This window comes from Marmota marmota, unplaced genomic scaffold, assembly GCF_001458135.2.
Source record: "Marmota marmota marmota unplaced genomic scaffold, marMar, whole genome shotgun sequence".
In the NCBI taxonomy this organism is placed as follows: domain Eukaryota; kingdom Metazoa; phylum Chordata; class Mammalia; order Rodentia; family Sciuridae; genus Marmota; species Marmota marmota.
The window spans coordinates 42155836-42177153 of record NW_025999842.1 but is presented as its reverse complement, the minus strand read 5'-3'; the positions used below and the strand labels follow the sequence as shown (position 1 = coordinate 42177153).

General features: G+C 34.3%; 1 protein-coding gene across 1 annotated transcript in view; it reads right to left on the bottom strand.

Moving 5' to 3' along the window:
* The window catches only part of Nkain2 (sodium/potassium transporting ATPase interacting 2), a 196622-nt gene that overhangs the window by 148144 nt on the left and 27160 nt on the right, over window positions 1–21318 (bottom strand). The window contains exon 4 of the mRNA XM_048797531.1: window positions 16258–16460. Coding sequence (XP_048653488.1) covers window positions 16258–16425 — 168 coding nt within the window. The 5' untranslated portion in view covers window positions 16426–16460. The remainder of the gene's footprint in view (window positions 1–16257; window positions 16461–21318) is intronic.

Below are 21318 nucleotides of genomic sequence, written 5' to 3'. Positions count from 1 at the left end.
TATATATATATATATATATATATATATACCAATTCTTTCTTTGACTCTTGTTAAGTGGCCTTCAATTGGCATAGCATCTGTTGCTTCTCTTTTTACAAAGTTGAGAAAACAATACTCATTGGGAGGTCAGCTGTAAATCTTTAAGTAGAAACACATTCTATAAATGAACATTATCATTGACATCCTTTTCTCAATTTCCAACTTTATATAACCATCAAGTTTTGGTTCTTACTTTGGTCACATTATAACCAGATTTTTGTGGAGGAAACTTCAGTATAGCAGAAGGTACAAATACTTATTATTACCTAACAGAAGATAAAGTGAGAGAATAATAAGAAACACTTGGTAGGTATGATTAACAAATAAAAAATATCTCTTGCTTACTTCTGTATTCAGGAGCTTGAAATGATTTCTACTATCTTTTAAATTATGTCTAAGTAGTGTGGCTAAATTTCAAATTCGTCTTTCAACTGACACTTTGAATTTCCTCTCTTGTGAAAATTCCAAAGGGACTTTCCTTTGCTTTTTTAAAATAATCCTGTCTTCTTCATGCCACATATCAATAACAACAATAGCAACTAATATTATCTGAGTACTTGTTCTGTGAAAGAAATAATTTTAAAAAATCTTCATTATTTAATTCTTACACACAAAAACCCAGTGAATTAGAGGGAGTGACGTCGTCAAGAAGGTGGAAGTCCTAGATCCTTGTTTTGCCCCTGGAGACAAAAATCAGCATTAATAGATGGAACAATTACTTTGTGAGGAATCCAGAAACCAGTTAAGAGACTCCTACAATGCAGGTGAGTACAAATCTAGCTGCACTGAAGTCAGTAGGAGAATTCCTGGACCTCATTCATCACAGTTCCCTCCTTGGCTCAGTTTTGTGTGCATGTGGTGTCACTGGGGAAGACAACTCCCAGCTCTTGGCTTCTCCTTGGGAAGGAAGAAGAAGACTCAAACATGTCCAACATTCAGACTTTTTGGAGACTTGTTGAAGGGACTGATTTCTCTCTAGTCTGAATCTCAGGAGGATAGTAAAGGGCACTGGGTTGAAAGTCATTGAAAACAATAGTGGTGTTTTGTAGTAGTACACATTAGTTCAACATAGTCCCTCCCTCTAGCCCAAGAAAAATAAGTTGGAGAAAAGTTCCAAGTCTCAGTATTCCCCAGAAGATAGAAGTAATTGAGGTATGTGTCTAATATTCAGGATTTGGGGGAGTTCTGCCCAAGAGATTGACTTCTATTTTGCCCATCTTTTAGTGTTTGTAGGACTTGGCATATCCTAGAAGTCTGTGCGGCATTGAAAATAAAAAAGAGTTGGGAAGTTTTTGGCACTGCCAGAGAACGTGCATTAATGCAGACATGTGCAAAGTGAGCAAAGGTTCACAGCTTCTGATAAAAGCAATTGTCAAATTCCTGATTGGGAATTTAAAAGCGCACATTTAGAGGATGCATCCACAAAAAAGTTTTGAAGAACTCCCAGAATCTGTATCCAAGATGATTGGTGAAGATCTTTTCGGGTACAAAACCAGTTTGTGATGTTTGGGAAAGGTTGCTTTTTTTTTTTTTCCCAAATGTGAGTCTCAAGGAAGAGTTGAAAGGCACACAAAGAAACAAGGCACCATGATACAAAGAATACCATAAATCTCCAGAAATTGACTCTAAAGAAATGGCAGCATATGAAATATCTGGCAATTACTTCAAAATAACTGTAGTAACAATGTTCAATATCTTAGAAACATGACATGTCAACAAAATGAGAAAATTTAAAAAGAAATAAAAATTGTGTGAAAAAGAAACAAAAATTAGAGCAAAGAATACAATAACTGAATTGAAAAATTCACTAGAAATTTTCAAAAGAAAACTTGATTATGCAGAAGAAATCAGAGAATTAAAAGATAAGTCATTTGAAATTAGCAAGTAAGAGGAACAAAAAGAATGATTAAGAAAGTGAATGAAAGCTTAAGAGACTTCAGAGAACCCCAAAGAATGTTTGGTAGGTATGTTGTAAGTGCTTATTAAAGATAAGTCTCACTGACTCTTGCTTTTATGGAATATATAGATAGTCTGACTAAAGGTCATCTTTTACTCTTTGAAACTGGATATATTTCCTTTCCTTATTCAAAGTTTCAACCATAGCAAGTTAAAAACACTGTCTATAGTAAAAAAGTAAAAACTTGATTGATTGACAAACATTTAGAAACAGACATAATTTAGCAAAATCCAATCTGAGAGTTTATTCTAGAAAATCCTTGCTGATATATTAGAAAGGTGACAGGGATAGAAGTTCCCACATTAAACACTCACATAGACAACTTTGGTAGGGATGTATTTCATGCCTGATATTCCTAAAAATCATCACCTTGATGATGAAGGTAAAGATAATGAATGCAATTTAGCTCCCTGGCTCACAGAATTTGATTTTCTCTATTAGTTGGAGGCATGCATCATTGCAGACTTGTAACTCTTTGATCTCACTCCTCTGAATCTCAAAGTAATATCTGTAAGTACTATGAAAGGGTGTTAATGAGGCACAAAAACATGGTCAATGTAATTTTCCCCTTCAGAGTAAGAATCTAGCCAGTAGTCCAGGAGTTAAGAATGGCATTCTGGTACACTTCATAAATATGTAGAACAATCTTCTCTCTCTTTAAAAAATGTATTCATTGTCAAGGAAAAAAAACTATTATATAGTATTTGGTTGCCAATTTAATATTAAAGCTAACTGTCCCTCTCTGTGCTTAAATGACCTCAATTTGTAACTACCTGGATTGCCTCCAGAGTCATCTATAATTTAATTATCTGTATCCTAGCTCACCTAGAAGGGCTCAAAATGAAATGGTGACTTTGGTTTCTGAGGCTAGAATCAATAGCCATTAGGAGAATGAGGAGATTTTTAAATCTAGGGAAAAAAAGCAAGTACTTAAAATATCCATTGCATCAGCCTCAAAACTCTAGTACCCAGACAGTACAGGTATGGTGGAATTTTTATCACGATGCCCTACACAGCTTTTATGCCTGGAATGGTATGGGTTAGGGTAAGAACAGATTGTCAATTAGAATAAGAGCTGAAGGTTTAGTTTTCAGAGAACTGTGAACTTGTGTGGCACATTTACAGAGGCAGACAGATCCTGAAGAACAGAAATAGATGAAGCTATAGATAAGAAGAAAATCTTAATGTAAGCCAATTGTATGAGTTTTCTCTAACCATGTCATTGGCATCATGTAAATGCCAGACATCATCTTATATACAGCTTAAACATAGCAGATGTTGGCATTTAACTATAGGTTGCTATGAGAGAAAATTGCCCTTGAATGAGAAAGGAAGTTTACTGGCAACGAAAAATGATCTTTCCTGTTAACAGTTATACCCCAATAATAGAATTGTTTTCAACCAGCGATTGTGGGGTGGGAAAGGAGGAGAGATGTAATAATACCTCAATTCCAATCTAAAAAAGAAAGAAAATCAGCTTCAGTTTAAATTGCAACGTGTGGGTTGTATACATAGAACCTTCTCCTCCCTCTCTTCTCAAACCTCAAGGCTTCATGTTAAATGGGACAAATCACATCCTTCATAGTTCTGCTCTGTTTGGTACAGCTGCTTGCTGCAGGTGGTGCCCTAAAAATATATTGTTTGTTTATTTTGCAATATAGCCGTCTGCAGAGTGGTACCTAAATGTGCAACTGCTCCCTTCTCTTTCTGTCAGTGAACCACATGATGAAAGACTAAGACCTCTGCCAAACCTAGCATGAAAAGGCCCAAATAAGAGGCACAGGTAGATGCTTGAGGTTCAGCTTCTGATAAGTTCCATTCTCTCTGGATTTATGAAGCAAAGCTGACAAGCAGACTATCTGTCATCAGAGACTGGATTTCAGCGAAGCAAAGCCAAGCAAAAACTGCCTTTGTTGGGAGAATAATTGTGCTACTCAGGAGATTAACATCTGTAAGCATATGGGATGTAAAAGGAAAAAAAAATCAATAACACATCACAAAAAATAATAAAAGCAAAGACTAATCTCAGTTATATATTTATGTAGATATATTCAAATAGAGATTTTAATGATTTTTTAAATTTGTAATTTATATGACCAAATAGTTTTTCTGTTCACACTGGCAGAGTGCAGTATAATAATTTACATGTAAAACAGTTTTTAAACTATGGTTAATATAATGATACACAAAGTTAATATTACCAACGAATATTATTTTAGCCTTTTCTCATTGAATGAATTCTAGAAAAACACCTCCCAGGTTGGGGGGGTGCAGTTCAGTGATATAGTACTTTTGTAGTATATGTAAGGTCTCGCATTCCATCGTCGGTACCATAAAACAAACTAATAAAAAAAACTTTCCCAATATTAAAAGTTTTATATGAACTATTGCTGCATTAGAAAGAATAATAATAATGAGTCATTCCTATCAATCTTTGGCAAGTCACTCTTTTCTACAGAAATTTTATATAACCTCAATGGGATGCTGATAAATAGGTTTTATAATGGTTAAATAAGTAAAATGTAAAACTATAAACATTGTCTAGAGATATTTTGAAAAAAAAATTGGCTTCTGGTGAACAAGTCACTAATATTCTCCTAAAATTTAGGGATTTGTAAATGCATTTGGATTATTAACACAGGAGGAAAGAACACAGCAGAGTAAAGATGAGGACATGATTCTAACCTTCAGAAATAGGGATGATGTTGTTTCCACTGAGAGTGATGTAGAGAAGGACAGGAAAGTGAAGACTTGAGATGGGAAATAGTGACTCAATGTCAGGCTCATCAGGCAGACAGAAACAGAGAAATGGAAGACGGCAAGGGGAATAGAAAAAGTTGAACAAATGAGTCTGAGGCTAATTCCAATATGAGAAATGGAGGATGGAGAGGATGACCAGATTCTGAAGGAAAGTCACGAGTCATTTAAAGAGAGCAGAATTTAAATAGAAAGTAGATGATATTAAATAGAGTTCAATAACTGAACTTACTTTTGAGTATGTGAGCTGTGTTTGCTGACTGCAGATTGCATACCTGGTCACAACTCCCCGTGTGCTCTCATGTAGAGGCCATAGTTCTACCTTTAATGCTGCATCTCCACATGGCTCAGTCCTCACACTTACACAGTCAGAATTTAGGTAAAACATCACCTATCTAAGTGGCCTTCTCTGGCTATTCTCCAGTGGCTCTCTTTTATCTTACCAAGCTTTATTCATCAGCAGAGCATTTACATATTGGATGTACTATATATATTCTATACATATATGTATAGAATATATATATGTATGTACATACACACACTATATGCATGCCTCTTCTCATAAGAACATACATTGCATGGGAGCAGAGGCTTTGACTCACCCTTGCATCTCCCATGAGAATACCAATACACTCAGCAAATATTTGTTAACTGGCAGAATGTATATAAAGCAGTTTCAAGCTCCAAGCAGTTGAAGAAAATGGAGGAATGAACTTTTTAATTTGAATATTTAGATTAAATCTACACAACTTTAAACCACCATTTGAAAACTGAAAATCCATACCCACTGAAAGTTTTAGTGTCTCATACTTAACTGATTGCAATTTTTAATTGAAACTTGAACATAGCTTTGTGGCATTTCAATTTGACCTCTCTCCAGGAGCAAGAAGCCTGGGAAAGCTCTTTATCCTGAAATATAAAGCTCAAAACATGATAAATTGAATCTGGAAAAAAAATCATCTTTCTCTATGAATAAGAGTCTATGTATCAATTCCATATAAGTGAAATCTGTGCAGCTAATAAATGAAGAAAATGTGTCTTCCGCACAGAGCTCAGTTTTATCTACCAGGAAAAGAATAAAAGTGTAGGGTGATAAGCTGTTTGGTCTTGCTGTGGACTACTAGTCAATCTAGATACTGATGAAGCTCCTGAATGTATTAGCAGACAGCAGTGTATGATCCATTATTCCACATCTTATGCTGGTGATACATTGTCATGCGGACTGAATTGGATAGCTGAGATATATTATTACCCAGGACACAAATCTATAGCATTGCTTCAGTGGGGGTCTTCCAACTCAGTTCCAGGATAATTATTATAGCACTTTGGAACTTTAAGTCTATAAGTGTGAACCAAAGAAAATGTGGGCAATACATCTATGTAATTTCAACTCATATCACAGGCTCATAATTAAAGGACAATAAGGACAATGTATTTTTCCATATGGTTTGCCCTCTCCTTTATGACATTTTTAATATCAAGCTTTCTTTGACAACTTGTCTAAATCTTTTAATTATAAGCAACATAAACTTTTCTAAGTTTGTGAAATAAGTGATTGCTGAAAATGAATACCCGACCAAATTTGAATCACTAACTTGAATTTTTTCTGTACTTCACAGTATAATTTCAGTTAAAATTAGTTTTCATAGTAAATACATAGTATATTAGGACTAAATCAATGCAAATATGACATTCAACTAAAAGGATAACATGAAATTACAGCACAGGTGAGCTGTAAAATTTAGAAATTAATAACAAAAAGAGAACTTACCCATAATTCTGTGATGAAGAAATCAATAAAGTTGTAGAAAGAGAAGTAGAGAAAGTGAAGATGAATGATTGGAAGACATTTGATAGTGAGAGTAAAAAGGAATGATTTGTATTTATAAAGTTGCTAATAATAAGCAGCCCAAGCTTTAGAGGTGGAGTTATTAAGAATCAATATAAAAGAGCAGAGCAACTCATATATTTCAGAATATAAGAAGACAGAAAGAAACTCATCATATCCTTGGAGCCATAGCATTCTCCACTTAATTCCATGACTCTGGAATCATGTTTCCAATTAGCATTAACAAAAATAATCATGTGGCAACTACCTCATTAAGTATACTAAAAGTATCATCATGAATTATGTTAGGAGGACTATCATAAAGTGATAAACATATGTGTGTGAAAAGTTGTGGTCTTGACTCTCAGGTTCTTGCTTGAGAGGGATTTAGCATGATGGGTGGCGGAGAGGACAAATGGCGGAGTCAGGGAGAAGGCAGCCATGATGCTAAGGAAAGGGAGAGAAAGAGAGGATCCAGACTAGGAATGGCAAGCCTTGCCATGTGGAAGGATGTGTGGGTTGAGAATAGAAGAATTTTAAATCCTGTTTGTAAGATTGGTAAAAGCAAAAGGTACAGAGAAAATATCACAGATGGCTCTTCTTCCACTGTGTAAACACTATTTAGCCTAAGTGTGTTTGCCCATATTTTTATTCTTTTCCATTCAAGTATAACATGCTAAACAATAAATTATCCCTCATATTATAGCTGTCAGTATAAATCATGTTTATATCCCTCCTTTGAGAATGCCATGCTCCTACTTAGAAACGCTAGCAGATCTTACTACTATTGTTCTATCACTGTGTTTAATTTCCAGTGAGAAGGAAATTGCTACCAAAGATGTATTTCTTAAGAATTTTATATCACAGTAATTGATCACGACTGGAAAAACATCCCAAAAGACAATGGTATTGTACATTTCAAAGGAAGATGTCAACCTTCCGTTCTCAGGCCAATAACTTGTAATATTTTTCACAAGATACTATATTTAGTGTATTTTAATATACTTCACTTGTTTACAAAATAATTTGTGACTTAATACAATTTATTTAATTCTGAAACAAATTTATGATCCTACAACTAAATATAAAAATAGTATTGTACACAGTTCATTGTACCATACTTTATGCCCAATACTTTATTCAATTTAAATCTCCTATTATTAAGAAAATAAAATTATTGGTGATTTGTTGTGTCTTTAATCAACACTGCCATTTGACTGTACTAATGTGTTTATTCGGTGGTGTTTCCTAACATTCCCATAGGTACAGTGAAGTGCTTAGGAGGTAAGCAAGTCCTTTAAACATGACATACAGAACAGATAGATATTGCATGCTGATTACAATAATTGATAAGGGACTGTGCACATAGGCTAGTGGTGCAGAACACTAAATAGTATTATATTGGTTTTTAGAATCATGGTAATATCTGGGGAGTAAGTAAACTTAGTAGGATTTAGTTCATTTTTTGCACTTCATTATGAGTTATTCTGAAAGGATTAAAGTATTCTCAATGAGCAGTGAAAGAAACTGAGCTAAGGAGAAAATAAATAATTCTACCTTTATTGTTTTTCAAGGCAATTTATTTAATGTTATCTCATTTAGTTCATAATTACAAAATAGTTTATTATACAACTGGGTATAAGATTTAAGGATTGTTACTCCCAGACTGTGAATATTTTACCTTATAATTCTAAATTTGCATGTAGGGAATACCAGAGAATATTAAAAAAAATTTACATTTAATTTGACCTCAGAGGCTGGTTAAATTCTGGCACTCTGCTTTTTCATGTGTTCACAGAACTATATACCAATTTACAGGGGCACTTTTCAGTAATAAAGGAAAATAAAGTCAAGAATCTGTTAACTGTTTTGTGATTACTATACCCAAAAGTTGATTGTCATCTGTAGATAAGACATCAGGGCTTTACCCTTTAAATCGATATTGTTCAAAGGAATTTATTATGGTTCAGAGGAATAATAAATAAACTTATTCAATAAATTCCTTTGAACAATGTCCTTTTAAAGGATAATGCCCTGATGTCTTATATATGTCAACCAACTTTTGGTTAAAATAATCATGAAAACTTCATACTTTAATATCTGTTGAATAGTATTCATTCAATAACAATAGTATTTCTTACTCTTCAGGGATAGATTCAGTTGGAGTTTTCAAATAAGTTGTAAAACTTATTTATTTATAAGTTTTGTTACACTCAATTGCATCAAGAAATATCCTTTCTGGATTCAATTTGCCATTCTCCTATTTCAGTAAGTATCCTTGGAAAAACTCCCTATTTATACTAATACTTTGTTCTTTTCCTCATATTTTGAAATTTGCATAAACTATTCTGATGCTACAGAAAGATATTTCACTTTCATTTTGTTTCTTGGGCCACTAACTTTTGACAGGGAGATCTGTGCTTCTGAAAACCTGTACCACAGCTGGAGTAGCAAGTCCCAACAATCAAGCCAAGCCTCAAGCTGTGAAGCCCACCTGGGAGTGGGGAAAGAGCCCTAGTCTTCACTCCAACCCTTGTATACTGCACTTAGCAAGCAGTTTTGTCTTAATAAGAAAATGATTGCATCACCTTCAACACTGGACTAGTAATCAGAAGATTCAGTTAACAGTTCTAGAAGTATACCAACTCACTCTTTTGGTGGAAATACAGAACTCATGGTATAGATGCACAGATTCATTATTTGATAAGAAGCTCATTATTTGAAGGGCCTGACCCTGATGTCCAGAAAAGGAAATGATTTTCAAGACCCAGGAAGAATTTGATGAGGCAGCCAGAGCCCTGATGCCCTTTGGAATTAGAGTTACCTTCCCTGACCAGACTCCACATGGTTCTAAGAAATTCAGGAAGTAAGAAGGATCAACAGTGAAGAGAAAGGGAAGGCACTAATATTTTCAGTGAAAATTTAAAAAATCACATTCACCAAACACTCTACCTGAGGTCTAAGGAAACAGAATTTTTAGGAGTTATGGCATGGCAATCCTTAAAACAACAACAACAACAACAACAAAAAACCCTAAAGAAATTTCTATTCTCAGTCAAGTTGAATTTACTGTTTTAGAGTAGTTCTCATTTCTGTTGCCATACATTCTGAGAGAATTCTAAAAAATTTTACCTGAAAATTATGTATATTTGAAATGTAAGCTTGAAAATTTTTTTATTAGTTTAAATGACATCTTTGTAAAAGATCAGTTGACCAAATATGTGTGGATTTATTTGGGGGCTCCATTCTGTTCCACTGGTCTATGTTTGTCTTTATGTCAGTACCATGCTATTTTAATTACTGTGGCTGTGTAATTCTTTTAAAATTGAGAAGAATGATACTTCCAACATTGTGGTTTGTAAAACTGCTTTGGTTATTCAGAGTATTTTTGTGGTTTCATATGAGGTTTAGGACTGCTTTTCTGTTTCTGTAAAAAAAAAATGCCATTGAGATTTGTATAAGGATTTTATTTAATCTATACATCATTCTGAGTAATATGAACTAGTTTAGCTGCAAAAGATGTATTTATTTTGATATATTATAAATATTAGTATATTTTAAAGAGATCTATAGTGTCATCCATTTAAATATGTCCAATTAAATTAGAATATCACTGTGATTTGAAATTCACCCTAACACGCATACACGTACTTAAGGATTATAAATTTTATGTAGTTCATTTTCTTTGAATTTGCACTGCTTCTACACTGCTTTCACAGAATTTTGTTCTAATTAAATATGTTTATTTCCTTGAAAGTTGTATTATTGCTCAGTCTCTCATACTACTTTGTCATAAATTTAGATGTATATGTATAAGTGTGTGTATTCATTGAATATGTATAGATTTCGATTTCATATTTTTCTTAGGTCCATGAGGCAGAAAGTGTTAAAAAAATTCTCATTTCTGAATATTAATAATAATAATACTATTCTCATAATTATTATTTTATACACTTGATTTAAAACAAAGTAGTCTGTACAAACTGATCAAAATTATTATGTATGAAAATAAATTTGTACTTGAAATCTATTTGTTATTTATAATAGAATGGGACAGAGTTCAGCATGATTCAATTTCTAGCATTTTTTTTTTTTTTAGGTTTAAGTACTGAAAAATCTTTTTCCTAAATGTAGATGCAGTTTTTATAATGACCAATTTCTACAACTTATCCTAAGTTGCATAGCACAATTTCCATAATTATCTATCACAAAAATCATTTCAAATAATGTATCAAGTTACAAATTTATTAGGGTTTTCTTTCAATTTTAATGAAAGAAAAGAATTGGAAATTGCTCAATTTGCAACAACAATTTCTGGGAAGTATACCAAAAACACTATCAAGACATAATAAATAGCTGTTAATTATAGCCATCTCTTAAAGGCACCTAGCCTAATTTTATATATGTAAAAACTTTAGAAATATTGAAATATTATATAATTTCAAATATATGTTTTTTGATATAATGTTTTTTCTTAATTAAAAATCATGTGCTTTGAGTATATTTTTACTTAAGCTATGTAGCTGCAGATCTGGCTAATTTAGTTCATAAAGTCAACCAGATCAAACTTACTTTTTTTCTTAAAATTTTGTTTTAATTTTTCAATTTAAATACATAGAACACAGGGTATCCCCATGGACCATATGACTTCTGAATATAGCTGTAGCTGAGTAGCAGCAAATACTATTTCTCCACTTTTCGCTTTAGAACTACACAAGCTCTTAACTTAGATATAAAGCTTATATTACTGATAGCAATGCCAAGGTGACATGAAAATCATGATTGGATCTTTAACAATCAAATCATTATAAATATGTATTTACCCAATAGATACATCAATGAGCAAAACACATAATGAGGCCACTCAGAACCATGCATCACACACAAAAGTAACATTCAAAGAAAGATCCAAACATCTCTACCAACACAAACTCAATCAACTTGAATTAAAGGATTCAAAAGTTAGAAAAGTTCTTCACCAGTGGTACTCTTTGGCGAGTCTTAGCAAGATAAATGACAGCTATAAATTTTTAACTCAGAATAATGAGAACATCTGTGACTTCATGGATATGAAGGCACACATTTGATTTACAACAGTTTTTAAATCCATGATCTTTTAAATAATGATTTCATGCACTATACAAAGTTTTCCAAATAGGGATGATATATACCTGAAGGTTGAACTTGAATACTTGGATTTAGCTATGAGCTGTGCAAGGGATATTAGAACTTTTTCTAACTGGGTGTTGTAATGTACTGTTGTAATCCCAGCAGCTTGGGAAGCTGAGGCAGGAGGATCCCAAGTTCAAAGCCAGCCTTAGCAACTCAGGGAGGACCTAAGAAATCTAGCAAGAACTTGTCTCAAATTAAAAAATAAGTAAATAAAAAGGGATGAGGATGTGGCTCAGTGGTTAAGGCTCCCTGGGTTCAATCCCTGGTACCAAAAAAAAGAAAAAAAAAAAAAAAAGAAAAGAAAAGGAATGTTTTCTAAACTCTTCAATGACTTCCTTGATAATTTGTATATAATTTCTAAGCCACATCTAATGGCTATGGGAAGCGGTAAGCTTATTTACAATTTTTATCAATATCCTTTGCTAGTCTCCTAAAAAAAATTAATAGTCAACCTGCCATGAATTTAGAAGTATGTCAGAAGTAAAGGAAATAATAAAGGAAATAAAGGAAAACAAGACCAAGCAATTTTGGTTGGAGAGGTTTATATAAAATTTAGAAATATTGATTCTCTGGATATGGCTAAAGAAAAGAGAGAATAAAGTCTTTATTTACCAATGAATTATTGGGAGTTTTAACATATATTTTAACAAATATAGTTACTTCAGGTATTGCAATAAATGTTCTCCCTTATAATACCATTTATGTATATTTGTTTACAAAACATATTTGTTTTTCATTGTGTTGGTTACAGAGAGGTAAGTCTAATATGTGCATAATAAATATGAGGTACATAACATATCCATTCTCCTCACCCATGGCAGATGTAGCTAATCAATCACAGCATTCTTTGCCACTGAGAAACTCTGAACATTTAGACTTCAGTAATCCATTATCCATTAGCTGTTACAGCATTCTGGTTGAAGACTATTTCTCAGCATTGTTACAAGAAAGAGTACGTCCATAATCCCTCTTTACTAGCTAAACATCTTAGGAAGCGTTTCTAACCTGTTATGCTGCACTCATAGGACAGTTACACGGTCATAAGATTGAATTCATGTGAAAATATTTTCTAACCAATCATGCATTAAGAAATCCAATCAATTATCTTGTAATGTAAACAACACCATCTCCCTAGTTGATCTCTGTACACACATTTTATCTACTTGGTAAGTGTGGATTTTTTAAAATATGGTTTTATTAAAACTGTGCACACCTGTGTGCCTTTTGAGTGTTGTATCTGATACTAACTGGAGAAAAAGGCTGCTGGAGGAGGAGAAATCTGGAAACCTTACTCCTGGCTCACCATTATGGTGCTCTGGCAGACTTTTTGCTTGGCTGGAGGCTGTGTGATTAATAGCCCCTCTTCTCAATTATGAGGATATTATACTCATCTTCCTTTGGCTGTAAATGGGAGATATCTATGTATGTGAGATGCAAATGTGGGCTCTATGAATGCTAATTTCAAAATCAGCCAAAAGTTGATTGGCAGAAAACTGAACAACGCTGTGATAGGCATTCTGGGGGTCAGAAATCTGTGAAAGAAAGGCTGAGTGAGAGTGGAGAAAAGAAGAGCTGGAGCGATTTGGAGTTAATTGAGAGCAATAGTTGGGAAAGCAGCAGTTTATGAAAGCAAGTCTAAGCCAGATATCCCAGAAGGGAAACTGACGAAAACAATAAAAGTGAGAGTTTAGCTGACATTACAAAAAGTGGGATGAAACTAAGAAGCCAAGACTATGCCCCAAACTGCATGAACTGCTGCATCCTCTGTCTCTAAACGTCCCTGAAATGTGCCCCTTTGCACCTGGTTTGTGCCCTCGGGAACTCTGCTCCATTTTTAACTATAACATCCTTAATGTCAGGGATACTGTTGTCTTTGCTTTTCTAGATATCCCGGGGGACAAGCACTCAGGAGTGTTCCCTATATTGGATTGAACTGAATATTTGATTGTCAGAAGGATGATCCGGATAATACAAAAGGGGAGGAGCAGAGAACCCAGACACTATTTGATTAGTTAATCCTTACAGCAGAAGAGATCAGAATGAGTACAGGAAAAAGTCTTTGGACTTTTTTTTCCAATAAATAGGCAGAGCGAATATTTTAAGATAAGACTTTTTAGGTGGGTTTGCATTATCAACTCAGATTGACTAAGTATTTTGTGTAGCGGGCATTTTCAGCCCAAGGTGGCTAGACAAGCAAGCCTAAAGGCCCAAAGTGCTGAAACTTCCATGGGTAGTTTCTTAGGTAAGAAAGTTGGTAACTTAGTCTCTGGTGTTCCTGAATCAGCATCACAAAGAACCCCTCCCTGCCAAAGGAAGACCTGGTGAAGAGAAAGAGATAAAGGTGCCGCAGCCATTGATACTTGGTTAAAATAAATTTTTCACTCCACTGGGGGACAGTGTAGACAGAAGGGAAAGCCATCTGAATTATTTTCCCCATCTGTTCTTAGGGACTTTCTTTCACCTTCACATTCTAGTCACCTTGCCTTTACAGATTAATTTTACTTATGTAAACGTGTTTTTCTCTGGGCAGTATGACAGACTCAACATATGCTTTCATATCCAAATGCACTTCTTTGCAAATTCCCTTTGCCAAAATTTTATGTGAATATAGTTATACACACAAACACACACACACACACACACACAAAAAAAAAATCCAATAACCCTCTTAAAGAGTCATATATAACTGTCCTTACAAGTAAACTGCATCTTCACATCATCCTTAAAATATAGGTGAAAGTTTTCCAAAATGTTGAAGATATTGTACAAAAGGGGAGGGAGGGATAATTAAAATAAAATTTTGTTTAAAACCCTACTCTAAAACATTTGTATTGACATTTAATTTGTCTCAGAGTCTCAGAAATGTTTCACTTTTCTCATGTGAGATTTAACACTATTTAAATGGATTTTAAAAAATTAAATAACTACTTTCATGTCACCAAATCTAACTTGTCTTTCAGATAAGCAAAATGAACCATTTTAGATTTCAACATGAATACAGAAGATTTTGTTTATTTGAAGAATTGTCTCAGGTTGGACATATTAGGGAAAGATCACTTAGTACTTTAGCTAAGAACATAATTCAAATTTTCTGGAATTTATTCATTTTGATCTTAAAATATTTCGAGTTCTTCCTTCTTGTCTATTTTGTGATTGATAGGACTGTATGAATATAGTGCTAGACAATAAACTGTGAAGAATGAGCTGCTTCTCCCTGGAAGGACCATGCATGTACCAATATGGATCATCCATATCTTTCTGTGATCTTGAGCATGGCAACCTAATGATAATTGGGTTTGTGGTTGTTACACTAGGCTTGTATCCTTATTGACAATGAGTATAGAGCCTCCTGCTGACACAGGGAATAAACCTGTATGATATTTATTCACAAAGACTTAGGAAATGTTTAGTAGCACAGCATACACGTAGTCTATCATAACATGCATATGAGATATATATTATATACATTATATATATGTATATATAATATTAAATGGTTTTAACTCTTAAAGAATTTTATATAAAATGATTAGTGCCTTTCTATGCAGAACTTATTATCTCTTGTTATTCAATTGGGAGGCCATATCACCCTCAAAATAATTCATTGAAGAAAGAGGTAAAAAGCAGATTGCACTTGCATTATTTTTGGGTAACAATTGTAAGACTATGAACCTCAACTGCAGATCTATATGGAATCTAAAAAAATATGTGTGGTTCTAGAATCTGAAATGATTAAATGGATTCATATAAAACAAAGTTGCCTTAGCAATGTAAGTCCTACAATATTATGCAGTTAACCTTAGTGATAGTTCTTCTTGAGAAAGACATGTCTTTATTTATATTTTTCATAATAATGCAATCTAACATAACTTATTTTATATAACATAAGCATACATTATATGAATTTGTTATTTATTCTCCTACTTCCTCCTGATGGGAGGACTCTTTTTTTTTTTTTTGGTACAATCCTATGAAACATGGCAGCATGAAAGTCTAGATAGAATTTCAAGGAAGGATGACTTGTTCAGAAAGGAGGAGTGTGGATAATAAGTGATGGACAGTGCCCAGGGGAAATATAGGAAGAAGGAAGTATGGCATAGGGCAGAGGAAGAAAGAAATCCATGTGTTGGCACTTCCAGAAGAAACACTGAGGGAGAAGGTACATTGAAATCTCATTTGTTTAGGTAAGTTGAATGTTAGCTGTGAAAACTCTCTGATATTCCTCTAGATCTTTGGAAAAGTCTACCCAAATCAGATAATCCAATCTTGACTGGCTGGATTTCCTATGAAAAATGCTGATGATGTTAAAGGCCATTTAATGACTGATAAAGAAAATCAGCATGCATAGTCCAGAGGATGGCTTGTTTAACATATTCTTAATAAAAGTGGCATTAATTAGGAGGAACACACACACACACATATTCCCTTTGTGTGCACTGAGTTTGCCCAGAAATAAAACAAATTTCAGAAGCACTAGAGGAAGTGGTTGGCTGTCAACACTTACTGCGAGGATAATCTGGAGGGAACTATGAGCCACTTCTATGTACTGGTACTCCAGAAAACACCCTGAGACCGTGATGTAGCGATGGTCTTCTGGGGCCCAGTCTGGGGCGGGTGTCACTGACGTCACCATACATCCTGGTCCATTCTCCATCCACCAAGATCGGTGCATTGAAATATTAAAAGTCAGGATAAGGTCTGTTTCCTGCAAGAAGGCAATTTATAAGGATAAGAATTACTTCATAAATGTCAGCTTATTTGGGACTGAATTGTTTTCTATTTGTGCATTAATTGTAATACTGAAATGTCTTTACCATTAGGGACTTGTGAATATTAAAAAGGGAATGATTTAAACTATCATCAGGTGAAAATCTTATATTATAAATCTGCTGTATATTTTCTCCTTGTCAGAATATTTACTTATCATACATTTTAAATCTCAAAGTTGTATTTCAATGTGGCAGCATTTCACTTGTAGCTAATGCTCATATTTATAAAATCTTTATGTAGTAAAAGACAATATAGCTTATTTTCCTCCTTTTTATTCTAATTGTCCCTCTGTATCCATAGGGAATTGGTTTCAAGACTCTCAATCCCTGCAGATACCAAAATCCAAGGATGCTCAAATTCCTTTATATAAAATGTCAGTTGGTTGAGTCTGGATGCAGAATCTGTGGATATAGAGGCAGACTGTGTTTTGGGAAATCAGTGTCTCTTCAATCTCATCAACTTCTGTGAATTCAGTCATAGTATTTTTTTCATGGAATATCATTAGCAAATTCTTGCAGGGTGGAGATAATACATCAATAACTCTTTAGATGAATTTAACTATGTAGGTGATTCACAGCTGTAACTAGAATAAAAGGTACAGTTTCTGAACTCAGAGAGCTTATAGTCACATACACCAAGAAACTGTCAATAGAATATGGAAAAAATGTCATATTCTGGGAAGATAATGGTTAAAAGGAATGTATCAAACATGTTCTATTACTCTGCAAGTTATGATTTTTATTCACAAATCCTAAGAGTGAGCCAGTGGTGGAACTTGAACTCTTTTAGCCTCAATGACAGTTGCGGTCCCATGATAATAGGAGCCAACTACTCTCACTCAAAACTGAGAGTGAAGCGCTAGAGTGACTAGGTAGACTCTAGATAGAAAAATGTCTTAAATCATGATTAGTGACCTTGAGACTCTTACTGACACTGAGAATATGTAAAGGTTGAGCTGGAATGGCCAAGGAACTTGGAGACTATAAGGAGGATTCTGTTTGAGGTGCCAAGTGTCACCAACTTCACAGTGGTGACTGGGGGAGGGAGGGGATATTTTTGCTTCTTTTTGAGACCATTGAGAAAGGCTTTAAGCATCCCTTGGAACCTGGGAGAAACAGCAACTAGTATCTGGTTCAGGTTTAGTAAGTCTCAAAATAAAGCCTGGGATTGGAGCTACCTGCTTAGTGGCCAAACAAAAAGTAGGCAATGTTTGGAAGCAAACTGAATTGCTACATTTGATGGTTCTAAGAGCAGAAGTGGGCCATCAAAATAGAGAGCTAAATGGCATTTTTATTAGTGCTTTCCCAGAAGAACTATTGGTGGGGGATAATGGCTGAGAGTACTGACACACATTCCCATGTTCTGAGGGAAGAAGTGTAATACAGTGAACAGAGAAGATACACCCACTAAGTCATACATACAGGGAGAAATTAATGAAGTCAAGTGTCTCTGAAAAAAAAAAAAACCCAGGGGCCATTAATAAAGTAAAACACTGATCCTGCAACTTTTCCATGTAGAAAGGAAAAAGCTTAATTTTGAAAAAAATTGGATTTTTTATTCCAAGGACTTTTTATTCAGAAGGACATAATCCTTTCTGAACAGAAACTATTTGGGGAACAATAGTGACAACAGATAGCTTTTACTATTTGAGGGTCACCACAAGAATAGGTGTGCTGTTTATTTTTTTCCAGTGGCAGAAGAACTAGGTCCATAGGTAGATTTGCAGGGGCAATTATGAGAACAGACCAATGTTTTCTATTTTTTTCTTACAATCTTAGCCATTTAATGTTTTGTTGCCAAAAACAGGACAAGACACTGAAGCACTTTAGAGTGCTTGATCTTCAGCATGTACTTCTCCTGAGTGGCAGAAGTTCAAGGAGGTAGGACTATGACCATTGCTTTCAGTACTCTGAAATACTCTGGTATTCTCCTTACTTCTGGTGATGAGGTTATAGAGGAAGGCCTCTATAGAGAATCATTATCACAGGAAGTCTACAGTTCACATTAGTGTTTGCTCTTTGTAATATACATTCCGTGGGTTTTGGCAAATATATGACATGTGCCCACATTATCATATCATTCAGAATAATTTCACTGCCTTAAAAATCCTCTGTGCTCTACCTATTCATTCCTTTCACCCCCAAAACACTGACTACCATGTTCCTCTGGCTGTCATCACAGTTTTTCTTTCCCAGAATTCCATGTAGTTGGAATGACATAGTATGTAGGCTGTTTAGATTGACTTCTTTTAAGTTCCTTTAGTGTCTTTTCATTCTCGATAGCTTGTTTTTAGCACTAAATAGTATTCCATTGTCTGGCTAAAGCAGTCTTTGACCCATTCACCTACCCAAGGACAACTTGGTTGTATCCAAGTTTGGGCAATGGCAAATAAAGCTGTTATAAACATCCATGTGCAGGTTTTGTGTGGACATAAGTTTTCAATTCATTTGGGTATATAATGAGGATTACAATGTCTTGATTGTATGGTAAGGGTATGTATAGTTCTATAAGAAACTCCCAAACTCTCTCCCTATTGGTTATGCCATTTTGCATTTCCACCATTAATTAGTAGGGATTCCTGTGACTTGGCATCCTTGACAGAATTTGGTGGTGTCATGTTCTGGATTTTGGCCATTGTAATAGGTGCATGGTGATAGTTCATTGTTGTCTAACTCACATTTCCTCAGTGATATTGACATTGAACCTCCTTTCCCATATTTACATGCCATCTGCATGTATTCTTTGGTGAGGTGTCTGTTAAGGTGTTTGACACACTTATTATCCAGTAGTTTGCTACTTAGTATTGAGCTGTACAGGCTCTTGGTATATTTTGAATAATAGTCCTTTATCAGTTAAGACTCTCACAAATATTTTCAACTGTCTATGGCTTGTCTTTAATATGTTTTAAATGCAATAGGAATTCCTGAGCTTTATCTACTCCAAGCATAATCAATAGGTTATTTAATTCCTGTATATTTTGTAAATTTTGAGCTCAAAATCATAACTTTTGATATAATGAACATGACCTGAGAGCACAAAATACATCAAAATCACCAACTAATCGTTTACATTCTTGATGGATTCACACACAAAAAAAAAAAACTTAAAAGAAAATCAGCTCAGAATTGTAAGATACTAAAACTTTTAAATTTAAAGAACAGTATAATAATTATATATTCAGATCCATATAGTGACAAAAAATCTTTGTATCAATATATTTATTCATCTCTCTAAGTAGTCTTTAAAAAGTTCAGATTAAAGGACCCCATTATTGGTAATGTCATTTTCAAAATAACAGGGTCTGATGTGTTACATGAAAGCTGTGATTAGCACTAAAAATTTGTTTCTGACAGGGCTTGTGTGTATTCAGGTCAATGAAAGAAGCCTAATTGCCCAACAAATAATAAGCATTTGATAAAAAAAAAGTTGACAAGTAAATGAGAAAATGATACTAGTGACATTTCAGAATTTCAATAGAAAGTGAACATTTACTTTCCCAGTTTCTGGCATTTGAAGAAGAACACACATGACTATTGCACTAGTAAGCAACAAAGGCTACATTGCCGAGATGAGAAAGTAGAGAGAGAGAAAAGAGAAGTTTTGATTTATAATTTAAAAACATGAAATAATTGTCAGATTTCTGGAGTTTTCTATTACCTTCTTTTGGCATAGTATTGAAAATTTATATTTTCCCATTTCTAGACTATTTGGTTACTATTAGAAAGGCTTGGAACTGCTTTTAGTACTAAATTTCAATGGTTTATAGTTATCATCATAGTTATTAAACATAGAAATGATTCATAAACCATATGCAAAAAACATTCTACCAGACCATAATGATGTGAAGTTCTGCAAAATGGTATTATCTTGTAGAACATCACATTGTGAGGTTTATTGTCTCTTTTGGGAGATTAGATATAAGCTAAAATGTAACAATATAAGAAAGCATTTGGTAAGTACCTAATAAGTGGTAAGTGGACAATCCATACTATGAATTCAGATGATGGTGCCAGGATACTGTAGACCTACGATAACTTGTATGTTTAAGTACTAACAGGTGGCTTTATAATTGTGAGAGGGGAGTTTCTAAGAGTAAAATAGCTTTGGAAAGATGAGATGGGCTTAGAATGGGGAGGATTTAGAGGCAAGTTCAAAAGGCCATGAGTTTTTAAAAGATTTTTGATCAGTGACAGGCCATGGGCACTATCAAACATGAAACCACAGGTATTACAGTAAAAATCACAAAGTCTGGGGTGGACCCTGTAGAAGACACAGGGAGACCCGCACAAATGAAAAGCATGATGCAAGTGATTACACGGATGCTTTGAATTCTGAGTGTTTGACCTCCACTGCCACAAAACATTGTCTTGGGTAACAAAGGAGTCCCCTGGGAAGGACCAGGACTAAACGGCTTTTTGCACTCCTAGGGTGAAAGTGGGACAAGTCTGTATTCTCACCTTAAAACACAATTCTGGTAATGGTATTAAAGGAATCCAAGCACATGCATTTAATGTATTGTAGTGTATTTTAACAAACAAGAAATACCCTGGGAGGTTAAAGTGTTTTTATTAATAAAAATATGTACATTTAATCTTTAGGATTGTGAGAAGTAGTTCAGGAAAGCCCATGAGGAATACAATTTTTCACTAGCTGAGAATGAAAAAGTTGGAATAGAAACAGAGGCTGTATTTGAAACCAAGAATCACTTTCCCCCCATAAACTTTTAAATAAGATATTAAAAGTATCATCAGAAGGATGTGAACTGTATCTCATAGCCAACACCAACATATGGATA